A 14,829-nucleotide genomic window follows, 5' to 3' on the forward strand; every position below is an offset into this window, starting at 1 on the left:
ACCCCTAGCTTCATAAACATTTATCCAGCAAACATATGACCATGGTCAAAGGAACCGATTTGGTACCCCGTATATACCTCATGTAACTGTCAGTTTGAACCATTCATGTTGACAAACATGTAATAATATATAAGTACCCGAAGTGTGACGTCATAAAATTTTCTTTTTGCATTTCAGCATTTTTGATGACCATATTTCAGTAGGGCATGATGAAAAACACCATAGTCCAAATTTGGTGGGAATCGGACCATGAGGGCCGAGATATGGCCGCCTGAATACCTAATTGCCCCATTGAAACCAGTGCCAATTTACACTGATTTCAATGGGGCTAATTAGGTATTCATGTGGCCATATCTCGGGCCCTCATGATCCCATTCCCACCAAATTTGGACTGTGGATGTTTTTCATCATGCTACTGAAATATGATCATGAAAATGCTGAAATGCAAAAAAAGTTTTTTGTGACGTCATCACTTCGGTACTCTATACTACCAGATTCCGAAAATGTTTTGAATTGCCAGATGAAACATAGCTCAATCCTAATTCTGTAATTTGACCTAACTGTCCATTAAAGTTAAAAATTCATGGATTCTGTTGATTTTGAGGGGGAGGAGGACCAACAATATTGATTTTATAGTATTTTTAGCATGCTAGAACAATTGCCCTTAAAGACTGGTGCAAAGACTAAGTTCATTGTACGCATCCTGAGTTTTGTCAAAGGTGCTTCCTTATAATGACATAAGAGCAAATTAGAGCAAAATTAATATTTTAGCTGTATAGATACAGTACATGATTCTGAATGATCAGACTTGAGCCAAGTTTGTGAATTTTGTAACTTTAATTGTAAGAAAACATGCAAAAGGAGTTTTTGGGGCCCTTTTGTTGTCAAAAATTATGAATCATAGAATTCTGACTCTTCCCCCCCCCCCCCAGTTAGGTTAAACTAAATAAATGATTAGGATTGAGCTGTTTCATCTAGCAAAATACAATAATATTTTTTTCATTTCAAACAAATTTAGTCACACATTTTTTCTGACATCGCACATGAAGTTGATTTTATTTGACATTCTCACCCTCAGTAATAAATTACACCGCTGTCGTTATATACAATCCAGCAGGATATATTTGCTTGTTTAGGTGCAATTCTAGCTGAATAATGATTGATGTTTTGAATCCAGTCAGATCTCTTTAAAGCTATGCGTCCCATATAGCATTAGCAATGATTTTAAATGCAGTTTCGATCTCTAAGAGCCAGTGGCGTAACTTTGGGTCTGGGTGCCCGGGGGCGAAAGTAGTTCGGGTGCCCCTGACCAACAATAATCAATTTTAGTATTGAAAGCCATAGACCTACCGAATAACTTACGAAGTGTTTCAGATTAAATTTATATCATGTTTCAATGCAGTTCATGTTAATAAAACAAAATGTTTTCATATTCTCTAATGTCTTTACTTTGGAGACTCGTCAGTGACGTAGCAAATGGCGCCAGGGGCAAGAATACAAAATACCCCCTCTTCCTAAAGCAATTGTGTGCGGGCGTGCGAAAATGTGCATAAATACAACTAATTTGGTATTTAATCAAGTTGAATTTAGGTCTTTAAAATGACAATTTATATGTTGCAATGCTGCCTAAGGCCTGCGAAAAATTTTGTGTTGAAGGGCACCCAAATGAAGAGTAATTCAATGCATGGTGGGTAAAGGCTTCCACTTCTTTCCTATAACAAAGTACTATCGTGTCAAAGGCTATCCAGGCTTGGGTGCCCCTTAGCCCGGGTGCCCGGGGCACGCCCCCAGAGCCCATAGGAGTTACGCCACTGCTAAGAGCAAATTTTTATATTGTTTTATTGCTGGTGGGGGGAGGGGGCTAAACACTAACCTACTTCATGTGAAATTATCCCGGGGGGCACTCAACTTTAGAAGTGACGGGTATGTTCCTACCGGCGTCGCAAAGTAAGGGCCTGTCAGGAACAAAATATTGTTTTAAAAATGAGGAGGTCATTAGTTACAAACAAAATGAAAAAGGGTGTCATTGGGTATAATATTTTGAAAAAAGGGATTCATTGGGTATAAGATTTCAAAAATGGGGTCATCGGGTAGAAAATTTTGAAAAAATGGAGCAAATTCTATTTGTTGTTCCAAATTTCAAATAGAAATTTGCTGAAAAAAGAGGGTTTGAAAGTATCAGCATTATTTTGTTGAATTTTGATGATGCCATTCTAGAAAAAAGGGGTCATTGAGTAGCCACTACCAAAAAAGGGGGTCATTGGGTAGCCACACCTAAAAAAGGGGTCATTGGGTATGACTTTTAAAAAAAGGGGGTCATCGGGTATAGTCGACTTCAATAAAGAGGGGGCCTATTGACAGGCATATACGGTCACTTTAAAAGTATAACCCATAATATTGACCTCCCTTGATATCTTCTTGAAAAGGAAACTCACTTTTTTATTTATGATTTTGTTGGTCTGTGTGTGAAATTAGGGGTGAATTACCAAGGGTAAAGAGTTAAATATAGCCATAATATAACCAAAAGAATGACTTGCAGATTGATTGTACCATTAGCATACCCTTCTAGCAAAAGAGCCTAAACCTGGGACCCTATACATGATCTGTGATGTTGGGTGAAATCCCTACCTTAAATATCTGCTGGAGGATGCTAAAACTTTGGGTGTTTGAGCCTCCCTGCCCCTAAGTTAATACCTCTTATTAGCTCATGAAACCAATACATAGATTATTTTGTTTGTTAAGGCCAAAAAAATAATTTGATTTGCGTAACATAAAATAAATTAGGGTAGGTCGGTAGGTATATATTTTTTTATACTTTTAAAGCTATAAATTGCATTTGATAAAGGCCTTGGAACTTTTTTTTTTCTTTTGGCAAAAAATAAGAAAGTCAGGATTGGGCTTACTTTTTAGGGTCACTCTGGTTATGCCAATCAAGCAATTTATTTAAGCCTAAGTGACATGTGAATGAAACAATACACCAATACAAATAAGAGATAAATAGTACACAAATATTGACTGCTATGAGGGGCATGGTTAAAATTATAGGCCCAAGGTGATCTCAAAACCATGACTATGCCTTGAGACTAAGTCCTGGGGCATAGTCATGGTTTTCCTACATACAAACCTGCTACATACAAACTTGCTACATACATAGTATGTAGCAAGGGAACCCCTGGCTGATCAGTTTAAGTGCAGTACTGTAAATCATGAAACATTCACATGCATGAAAAGTGCACAAGTGGCATGGATTTGTGAAATTTTCATGCTCGCAAATCTTAGTTGTGCAGGAAAAACCTCCTATGTGTCCTTGGCCCCTGAACATGTTTAAAGCAAAACCTCTTATGTAACCTGTTGGCAGTTTTGATTTAAACATGTACAGGGGCCACAAGCACATATAGGAGGTTTTTCTTGCCCAACAACGAAATATTTCTTTTCCTATTGGCCTTTAGGCTTTTGAGAAAATTACATTCGGCAAAAGTTGTGGTTCTTTTAAAATCCGTTAAAATTTTGTGTCGTGAAAATATTTTGCTTTAAATACCAAATTCATTATGTGTGGAATTTCCAATGAGGTAGACCAAAAAGTACCGACTTGGCCATATTTTTTTGTCGCTCATAGAGGCAATTTACAGTTTATCCACTCTGAAGTACGAAGTAAGGTACGCACATTTAATGACATTTTGCTTAAGCGTATTGTGCGCCACGTATTAAGACGCTATGCATTTGTGTGCGGCTAGCAGCGAAACTGCATGATTTACTGAGCTTTACTGCGTACTTTTCTTCGTACTTCATAGTGTATAAACTTTGGTATACCTCTGGATTAAATCGATTATTTTACCATCCGCCTTAAGGTCCGTTCATACTATGCCGCAATTGCTTTGCGATGTGGTGCATTGCTGATATATCGATAACTTTTTGTTTTATTTTTTCGCATTTCCAAGTTATGTATTTAACTTTATCGCGATACCACAATGCAGTATTTTGCAGTGCGGTAATGCATCGCACTGCAAAGCAATTGTGGCGTAGTATGAAGGGGCCTTTAGAAGTGTGTGATTTGGTAAGAAGTGTTTGGTTCTTTGATTTCTGCTTGTTACGTGAAATGCCAAAATTGTGCAATCAGCACTGCATGCGCAAACAATTTTAACACTCAATCTTAAATACGCCAAATATTGTCCCATTTCGGGCTTTAGGTGATAAATGCAGGCGGTACACTATTTGCCCTCCATGAGCGACAAACCAAAATGGCTATTTTTTTACCCTCTAACATTGCACACAGTGAGAGTGACGATGACTGTATTTGCCGGACCATAACCCTAACCTGTTCCGACAAATATGGTCACCTCTCTGCTGGAGTGCAGGACAGGGCAATTTTGAGTCGGAACTCACAGTCAAATCTCTATTTGGGAATTTCAATATTGTGCAACAATTATGATGTTTTAAATTTTATTTTCCTCCTGAAGGATGTACTTATGACCTGGGATTATCAAATTAATAGATCCAAGAACAATATCTAGATGCTTTGTATTTTATTTAGCTCTTTTGATCAAGGTTTTCACACCTACAACTCTGCAACACAAGTTATCATCTCTGCCCACATCATTTTACACGACGGATTTTCATCTCTGATTTTTTCAGGGCGTCATTTGTGTCATGCCAGTTCATGACACCGGAGTCACTTAATGCCCTTAAGTATTTCCCATTGAGGTTACTTCTAAAACATTCCTTGTACCACCATGCGCCTGTATACTCTCGCGCACAATGCTGTGTTTCATGCTGATCATTGTCTTTATCTTTTGTAGAAAAAGCCATGTTATTATGATATGTTAACGAGTCTCCTGCGGTACCCTTATACTCGCCAACGATTAACTTGTAAAATGTACCTTCATCTCCTAATTGGAAATTATCATATATAGCCCAACCGCCGTGACCGTAGTAATCCTGTAAGTCAATACGAAGTTCGTAATTTGCTATGGCCGTCATGCGATGCATTCGTTCAAGCCCCAGCCAGTAGTCTCCCATAAGATATCCAAATCCGTTTTTATAATCCTCCCAGTTTCGATAGAAATTGACCAACCCGTTGTAGCGTCGCTGGAATACAGTCCAGCCGCCGCCGTCCGTATCCATGTCGCAGTAAACTTCAAAGGGTTCGATTTCGCCTTCGGTTTGAGAAACGGGCATCACTGCGGGTCTTACCGAGTAAATGCCGCTTTTGTTGTGGCCGTGAGATAAGAGCTCGGTGCAGTCTTGTGCAAATGTGGAAGCGTGATTATGAATATGATGATGAGATTCCATGACTTTGTCAGGTGCTGAATCTTTTGGATTGGAGTCCATTCTCATATGTGAGTTAGTGCCTGAGTTAGTATGTGACAAACTGCTTTTAGTCATATAATCATGGGTGACATGTAAATTGATTTTGTTATTTAGAGCATGAGCTATCGAGGCTGTCAAATTCTGCATCATCGTATCATGATCATTTGTCATTGTCCGTGAGGCAGAAGGTGGGGGTCGCCTTTGTGGTTGCTGTTGCTGCTGCTGATACTGTCGTGGCTGCTGATTATACTGTTGCTGCTGCTGCTGATTATTGTGTCGCTGCTGCTGATTATATGGTTGCGACTGTTGTTGCTGCTGCTGTTGTTGCTGCTGCTGCTGTTGTTGCTGCTGCTGTTGTTGTAAATAGCATTGACTTCCACGACATGTACTAGCAGCAGAAGTTCTACTACCTTGTACAGTACATTGTCGCACACAAGCGGCAGTCCTGCTGTTCATGGGCGGAGAATGACAGTTCACCATTCTTGTGTTTACTAGCAGAATAGTTGCAATCATGTGTAAAAGCTGATTGATTACCATGGTGATTCAATATGAGCTGGTTCTTAATCAAAAACAAACAAAAAATCATCACACAGACATTACATATATTTGGTTGAGTTGTCGAAGCAAGTATCACGCCGCTGTGTCATACCTGGCAGCCATTTTGTTGTTGTCGATGTCCCGACGCTGTAAGGAGCAGCGCTGACGTCATGTTGTAATGTCAATATTGACGGATGAAGTCTGTAAAAACATTATCCAAATGTACCAGGTTGGATCTGTCTTATATCGTATTAATGACTTCAGACGGGAGAGAATGTGAAGTATGAACAGCTTACAGTTGTTACAACTCCTATGTTACATTCCCTGTCACTCCACTCTCTCTCTCACTGTTAATACTCCTTAACTTTTTAGATATGCTCTAGAAGTTGTCTGTAGAACAGTCTTGTATTACGAGACATGTTTGGCATAGCTGCTATATGTCGTAGTCAGTCATTGGCATTTAAACAACTCACTAGCACTATGAACCACAATGGTCTCATCCCAATGACATAGTTCAATAACCTCAATGAAACAATTATAGTGCAATTTTGACATCAAGTTGCAGAGTATGAGTTTTTGTACCCAAATTTTCTAAGGTCATTCAATGAATGTACAAATGTATTGGGGTTAAAGAACTGTGCCCTGATAGATGAACATGTTGTGGATCCTAGTCACTGCCCTAGTTTGGTTGATTGAAGGCCACCGTTGATAGAAGATGGGATGTTGAAACTTGAAGTAGAGTATTTTTAAGTTTAAAATATATCTCTAAGGAGCTCACAGGACAGGTGACTTGAATAAAGGAAATTTTGTGCAGTTATTTTTTCACATTTCAACAATTTCAAACATCCTTGATTTTCATTTTTTCTTTTAAAATTTTACTCCCTATGAATATCGAAATCCCAGAAGAAATATATGTGATTAAAATCTGGGATATTGATCACATGAAAATTATTATTTTCAATACAAGAGTGTTATTTTCATATCGCTTATTATTTTGCAAACACTGTGAAACATAATTTAACCTTTAAATATCAAAGAACTGAAATGTCTTAAGAATTAGAATTCATTTCATTCATGATATTTATAATTGACAAGATTTGAATCTATGCCAAATTGTTGAACATTTTGTCTGCATGTTAAATTAATCTGCATTGAGTGCTACTGTATAAACTATTATTTTTGCAAGGATATTATTTTGAAAAAGTTGCTGGTAGTAGTAGAGAATATGTCCTACTTAATTAACTTAGATTTTTCAAAACAAAAATCACACTTTTACAAACTTAAGTTGCAAACAAATTCAACATGCAAAACTTGCTCTTTGTATTTAGTATTTAAAAAATTTTATATTTAAAAAATTTTTGTGTTGTACAGGGACATATGACCAGTGTTGCCAACCCTCTAATTTGGTAGCCCAATTGGGCGATTAGTAATATTTCCTGTACCTTTTAAAAATCAATGGTAGGAGAAAAATTAGGTGACTTTTCAGCATTGGCTCTGGAATTCAGTATTGAAATTTAGTGGGGACAAGTATAGACGAAACCAATTTCACGCATTCCTACACCTCAATGGCAAGTATAGCTGGGTCCCCGTCGGCTTCATCTCACCTAAAATGTGAAATGATGCCGCCTTGGAGGGTACTTTAAACTGCATTCTATCACCCGTGTTACACGTAGACAAAAGAATGGTACAGGTTACAATACAAAAGAATCTAACATCGAATTTTAAGCGGCTTTAATCCACCCAATTGGGCAGTCACAACACCAGTTTGGTGCTGCGGGGACCCAGTAATGGCCGACCAAATCCTGACCATGACTTGGCTCATTGGATTCGTCTATATTTTCTGCTGGTTTTATAGGGATGTTTGTGTGCGTCAAATTTTCAATTTCAGGCAATTTTTTTGTCCAAAATGAGAGCAGAGAGCATGTCTGCGATTTGCGTCTGACCTGTTGTCAGTTACGGTATGCGTTTTGTTGACTGTCTTAGTTCAGCGTCTTTTTGCTTGCTGTTGCAGCAAGGCATATCAGCCAATGACAAGCCTTGATTGTATCCCTTTGAATGCAATGCGTGTGCGACTGTGTGTTACGCCATTCAGTGGCAAGTCGCATGACAGTATGAAACGAGCGAATGAGTGAATGTAAAAAAGAAATTAATGAACTGAAGGACAGCATAGGGCCATGTTTTTTAACCTGGGATCCAATTGTGTTACATGTGTATTTTCAAGAAATTTAGCTCCTTTTACAATTGAACCAATATAGCTAAGAAAGTTTACATCTGAAGTATATAAAAGTATACATATTCTGAAAGGTTATTGTATAAGGATTGTAAAAATAATATGTTACATCAAATATACAGGGTGGCCTAAACAATATACAGGGTGTAACAAACTAAAAGTCAGTGAAAGTTATGGTCTACTAATTTCCCTCTACAGTACATATCAAGCACTTGCATGATACATGAATGTGTTCATGATGTAGCTTAGCCCAATACCCACCAACACATACCAAAATTAATTTCGTTTATCAATATTCGGTCATGCATACAGGGTGGTCAAAAATATGTGTTTTTTAGTGTGTTTTTGTTATTGATGTTTAAAATTAGCTAGAAAGAGGTAAATTTTGACTAAATATTTAACATAATTTGACATCTATGTATCATTGCCAAACAAGCATCACCTAATTACACATGTTTCATACTAATTATACATACAGGGTGGCTCAAACGTTAAATTTTTATATCTCCATATACTGCAATCTTTTGAGAGATACATACATTGATGGTGAATGACTAATGCAGTTATTATTAATATTCATGTTATTTTACCAACATATTTTTGCCTTGCACACTGTATAATGGTATGAAGTTACAGGGTGGCATAAAATTAAATAAACACTATGTTCAAAAGTTGCACTTATGGCAAAACACATGTCACATGGACCTCTAAAAATGTGTTTGAGTAATTAAAGTGATGCTGATGGTATTCCTATTTCTAACATAACATAGCCTACATGTGTAGCTACTGTCATGCAGAGCTTTGGTGATGTTGCATGTAAAATTTGACTTCATGCTAAAAAATTATCACTTAAAAATAGGATTTGAATGATCTGTAGGTTAAATGCATGTTCGAACATGGTTTCATCGCTACAAGAAAATATGCTTCTTGACCACCCTGTATGTGTTTTTGTCATTGTTTTAATATATATTAATTTACATTTTTTAATGCCTACACATCTTCAGCTACATAGACTGTACTATGATTATCCAGCATTTAGATACTAGACAGGAGGATAAATAAAACCTTTTTCATAATGTTTCATTTCCACCTTGTAACTTGTTTTGGCCACCCTGTATATTGATTGATGTGTTTAAAACTGTAAACTTGAGTCCAAAGCCATTTATATGATGCCAAAACAATCACAAACTTACTCTGCATGCTTTGAATACAAACTGTTTCAGTTGATGACTTACTTGCAAGAGTAGACACATTTTATGAAAATACACATGTATGTAAGCCTATTAAATCCGGCCAAGTTTGTTACTTATTACCACTTTTTAATTACTGATTATTAAAATAAATGTTCCAAAAATGTGCTTTGATCATTTGGCACTCAAGTCATCTTATAGAGTGGCTTTGCATTAATGATTATACCACATTATGTAACTTATTGAATCTAATATGCAGCCTTATCCTCTTCCTTTTCCTCCTCCTCCTGCCCATCCTCCTCCTGCCCGTGCTCCACCCCTGACTAATAATGCTTAACGAACTGTTGTAATTAATTAAAACAATTAACCAATTTTTTCTTTTTTGATATTTGAAGCCTATTAACTAACCTTTAAAATAAGCCCACAATCAGGTCTGTCAGATAGAGGATTACAAAATTACACACATCTAAAGACATATGATGAAATAGAAATGTAACAGCTCCACCTTTTTTGGGTACCGAGCTTAAAAAATGGGACCATAAGATGCTGGTGGCACATAAAAATTTAGGGGAGACTTGTCCCCCACCCCATTTCTGCTGTCTACATTTTTCAACATTTGCTTTGACTATTTAAAGTAGGTTCCTGTCTCATGGAGAACAATGGTTTAGAGATAAATTGGGTGACTTTTTAGTGCTTTGCTCCTCCGTTTGGGCTGAACTATTATGGCAACCTTGCATTCATGTATGACTCAGTATCAAAGGGAATCAAAAGCCTCATCCCAATGGCATAATCCAATAACCTCAATTAAACAATCATAGTGCATTATTTGACTTCAAATTGCAGAGTATGAGTTTTTGTACTTACATTTTTAAAGGTTATTCAATGGATGTGCAAATGTATTAGGGCTAAGAACTGTGCCCTGATAGATGAGCATGTTATTGATTCTAGCATAGGAAATGTTTCTGGCAATGTGTAAGCAATCAATATCCTGGGGGAGGAAAGAAGGGATTTAATCAAGTCAGTTCTACATAGCCTGAAAAGAGTGGGGGAAATAAAAGCAATTTATTTAGGGGAAAATCAGAATAAAGGTAAATGCAGAATAAAAGGTAAATTCAAAGGTCACATTGCCATGGTGACTTGCCCTAAGGCATTAAAAAAATGTTTGATTGGCTCATCCTACACAAGCATCCCGTCAAAAACTGCTTTTGTTGCAAACCCTCATATCAGTACTTTTTTTTAAATCATTTTTTGATGTTTTCTCCAAATTACTCAAGTGCATTTAAGGGGTTTTGCAACAAAGCTATTCACATATATGATATGTATATATGTATTGTTCTTCAACACAACATAATAAAGCACCAAACTTGCCTTAAAATTATATTAAACGAATCTTGTTTCTCTACAGCAGTAAAATAGCTCACCTTTTGGGTAGCTTTCTGTCTGCATTTCGCTAGACTTTCTTCAGCCCCAATTAACATGTGGGGGCGCTGTTGGATGTGCTGTTGAGACTCAGCACCGTTAGACGGTGCAGGACGTCTCAATAGCAAGGTGTACACTGCTGGTAGGGGATACCGGCCGCCGTCTCAGTTCAGGGTGCTTCCGTTTTGCCTGATGTGAGCCGCTTCCCGGATGCCTCTACCAACCCATTGCCATAAAATTGTTTTTACCTTGTAAAAGGGATGTTTTTATGCTCCCGAAACATCAGTTGTTTGTGTTTTTAAACCTAAATTTTGGATGTTGTTGTACATATTAAACAGTTTTTAACATAAAATAAAAACAGGATTAAACAGGGACTAGGTTTAGAATATTACACCTCATAAATATTCATGAGCTAATCGTGACAATTCATCAGTCAGTCACAAACGACAAGGACTATTTCCTGGTGCAATAGTTCATCCTGATCCTGATAGGCAAAGTATGGTGCAAATACCACATGGTTTATATCTGGGAAATAGGGCACTGGCTACGTGCCTATTCGCCCTCATAGTGCGACATCAAAATTTAACCAGTTGCCAGTTCAACTGGTTCATGCTATTTGTGTTCGGAACCACAATCAAAATGATCACTACACAAAGTCAGTGGGTTGTTAACAGGTGTGCAAACCAAGCGTGAACTACTAACTAAAGCTTTATGATGTATTCACTCTGATGGAAAATTACCCTACGCCATCCAGGCTGAGGGTGCAGTAGCCAGTATAGTTGCCCTAATACTATGGTATGCCAATGTGAAATAAGTTGTCAACTTCCCTGGTAAATACAGCTTCTGATTCATGGAAGTGATCATTGATGTTTTAGCTATTGGGTATTTAGGTCAAACAGTTCTGTGACAGTAATGCTCTATTGTACTAGTAGTCATAGCGAGTGACAGAATTGAATGGTGATTGAATGCTAGAAGTGACTGTACAGTGCCATCAGCCACTGTAGTTAGTAAGTTGCTTGAATTTGAAGTTAACTGGTAGGGATTTGATGCCGGGGCATTATAATTCTTATTAAAATATTAGAAATTAGTACTTTTCCAATCAAGTGATAGATGTTAACACAAAGAACTTCTTTAAAAATGCTATACCGTATTCATTCCAATAAGCGCCCAGGGCGCTTAACAAAGTCATTATGGGTGGGCGCTTATTTTTTACATGGTTTACCCAATTTTGTTCCTAACAGGCGTTTATTAGAGACAAATTTACATACATTATAAAAGGGTCCTGAGACGTTCCAGTAGCTTTTCTGATGCAGTAAATATATTGCATGTTTACACAGGACTTCTAATCCCCCAGCTATTTCACTGTATCGACGTCTATCCGTCACTTCAACATTAATGGTACCCTTCAGCAAATTGAAAATACCCTGGGTGGGCGCTTATTGGGGCATGGGCGCTTATTGGAATGAATACGGTACTGCTTGTGACTGTGATTTACCAGTTTTTAAAAATAGATATATTGATATTTTTTTTTAGTTTGACTATACAATGTTGTTGTTTCTTAAAGTCATCTTGTCCAACTTTCCAAATGATAAGAAGTTTATTTTGTTTACTATCCAACGCGTCGAATCTTCATTTCGGATTTTTTCAAAACTTCCCAACTGCTTTTCCAGTCACGCCATCCCATACCTTTTGCATCAGCCTGAGACGGACCTTTGTATAAGCCATTTAAATTAGAATCCATGCAGTCAGCATACCACCATGCCCCTAAATAACTTTGAGCACATTGTCCCGACCAAATGTCATAATCTTGATCCTTCGTACTGAATTTATTGTAGCTTTGTCTTCTCATTGCATCACCAGCTGTACCTTGGTAATCACCCAAAATGAGCTTGTAACCCAGCTTCTCTTCTCCAATGTGAAAGCTGTTGTACTTAGCATAAACCATATTCCCGCTAAAGTCTCCCAGGTCAACACGAAGCTCATAGCGGGCAGTGGAAGTCATCCAGTGTAGGTTTTGAAGGCCAAGCCAGTAGTCACCATCAGAGTAACCGAATCCATGCTTATAGTCCTCCCAATCTCTGTAGAAATCCACCAAGCCATTGTGTCGACGTTGAAATAGAGTCCAACCGCCTCCATCAGTGTCCATATCACAATAAACTTTGACTGCTCTTTGTGAGATGTTGGTAAAATACAAGTCTTCAGGTGCATGTGGAATGATCTTATAGACGCCGCTTGTGCTGTTTCCATTTGAGAGGATTTCGGTGCAATCTCGTGGCAAACGTGCTTGATTCAATGATACATTTTCCGCAGAAGTTGTTTTGCTGCAGTTCTGGTAGTCATGGACGATGCGTATGTTGAGTTGATTCTGTAAAACTTGAGCTATGGTGGCCGTCAAATTCTGCCATAGCTGTGCATCTGACATGCTTTGTAAGTCATCAAAGGTACATTCTGTTCCCTGGCAAGTTGCAGCAGCGAGATGAATATCATTGTTGATAAGAGTTGCCAATAAAGCATAGATGATAGATGTCCACATCTTGCAAACAAAAGTATTACTGCTTTTAGATAACTTTATTGCATAGAACTTGTTGTGAATGTGATGTTAGGTTTTGCATGGATTTAGCTGTATCCTGTTATCACTGGTGATTGTTGTAGTTTGATTTCAATACATTATAACATATTGAAATGAGAAAATGAGACGATATTATGGTTTAACCTTTAATATTTGCACTATTAATTGTTCCAATAGGACAGGACTTGGACTTTGTTAAGATCTTAATCTGATACTGCATGCCAAAACCTTTTCAGATGCATAATATTAATATTTAGTTTCAGGGAACTACTCACTTGAATTGCTGGGCTATATGTCTGTACAATTTATGACCTAGTCAATGAGTGGCAGCAAACAGGACTGTTGTATTAAGTTCAGAAGAGTCATTATTGAGTAAGCTTGAAAGAATTGAATAAGCTTGAAATTCCTCTGGACAATTCAAGGAACTACATTGTATGATTGTTTCGTTCTAACCTGTACGAAACTCGGGGAGCTGATCCTAGTTGCGAAAGTTATTTGTGGAATGTCTAGGGTGTGCGCTCTTGAAGCAGCAAAGTCCCTGTTTAAAAATGGTTTATGGAATGATGTGGGGCCGTAGTGGTCAGCGACAACCTGTAAAGTGTGCGGAGTCTTGTGGATCAACGTCTAGGCGTTGTGCCTGTGCGTAGCGCACTATAAATCACTGTGCTTTTTCTCTTTTTTTTCTTTTTTTTTATCATAATAAAAGTCATCACATTTGCCACATTTTTCCTACGAAAATTGTGTAATATTCCTTTATCTTAAGGGCTAAAGTATACATATATTTAGAATGGCATTGACTTGATAAATTCATCTGTGAGGTCAAATTTGAGCCAAAATCCTCATTTTTGGCCCAAAGTCCAAAAAACAGATTCAACGTAACAAAAAAGTTCTTGGGTCAGTTATTTTTTTCATTTTTGACCAACTTTGAAAATTTGCACCAAAAATGGTAAAAAAATGCTAATTTTCAAAAAAATCATAAAAAAGCCTGATTTTCGCCTAAATTGCAAATGGCCATGTATTTTGAGTTGGGCCAGTAAATAGGTGGAGATGTTACATGCGCGCGACATTTTGGGGTTCATTTTTTTAATTTTCTCAGTTAATATGCAGTCTGTGTAGTTAAATTTGGTGTCAAATTAAGGCTTGTGGTGAGACCAATATAGTAAACATTATAAAAGTTGTAAAAAATTATTAACTTTTGAATAATTAGCATCTAATTAGCATAATGTGCGGGGTGGAGGAGGATCAGGAGGAGGAGGAGCAAATTTATTAAAAAGTGACCCCAGGGGTCATATGATGCTAGAGGTCCATTTCTTTTTTCACATTTTACAATTCACATTACACTGCATACTATAACACCATACAATCATATTCCAGATAATTTATTTTATTTTATTTTCCGTTTGGGCTACACATTGAAGTCAATTGGAAAATATGCCTTGAAAGAGGCTGGCGCAAAATTGTTTTAATTTTATTGAACCCTATGATGTTATATATGTATTTAAAGCTCTGACTGAGAGGAATTCAAATATGGAACTTTTAAATATGTGGGGTGAAGCTAATTTGTTTTTTTTAGTTTG

The 14,829-nt window shown here is 37.3% G+C and overlaps 2 protein-coding genes and 1 pseudogene across 2 annotated transcripts in view; 1 reads left to right on the top strand and 2 right to left on the bottom strand.

Annotated features, from left to right (window-relative positions):
• The window catches only part of LOC140140418 (RING finger protein 17-like), a 316,068-nt gene that overhangs the window by 44,008 nt on the left and 257,231 nt on the right, over nt 1-14,829 (top strand). The gene's annotated exons all lie outside the window — the stretch shown is intronic.
• LOC140141011 (fibrinogen-like protein A) lies at nt 2,877-6,306 on the bottom strand. Its single transcript, XM_072162787.1, has one exon. The coding sequence runs from the start codon at nt 5,842-5,844 to the stop codon at nt 4,594-4,596; it is 1,251 nt and encodes a 416-aa protein (XP_072018888.1). The 5' UTR covers nt 5,845-6,306; the 3' UTR covers nt 2,877-4,593.
• On the bottom strand, nt 10,633-13,231 carry LOC140141013 (microfibril-associated glycoprotein 4 pseudogene; annotated as a pseudogene).

This window comes from Amphiura filiformis, chromosome 19 (genome assembly GCF_039555335.1).
Source record: "Amphiura filiformis chromosome 19, Afil_fr2py, whole genome shotgun sequence".
NCBI lineage: Eukaryota > Metazoa > Echinodermata > Ophiuroidea > Amphilepidida > Amphiuridae > Amphiura > Amphiura filiformis.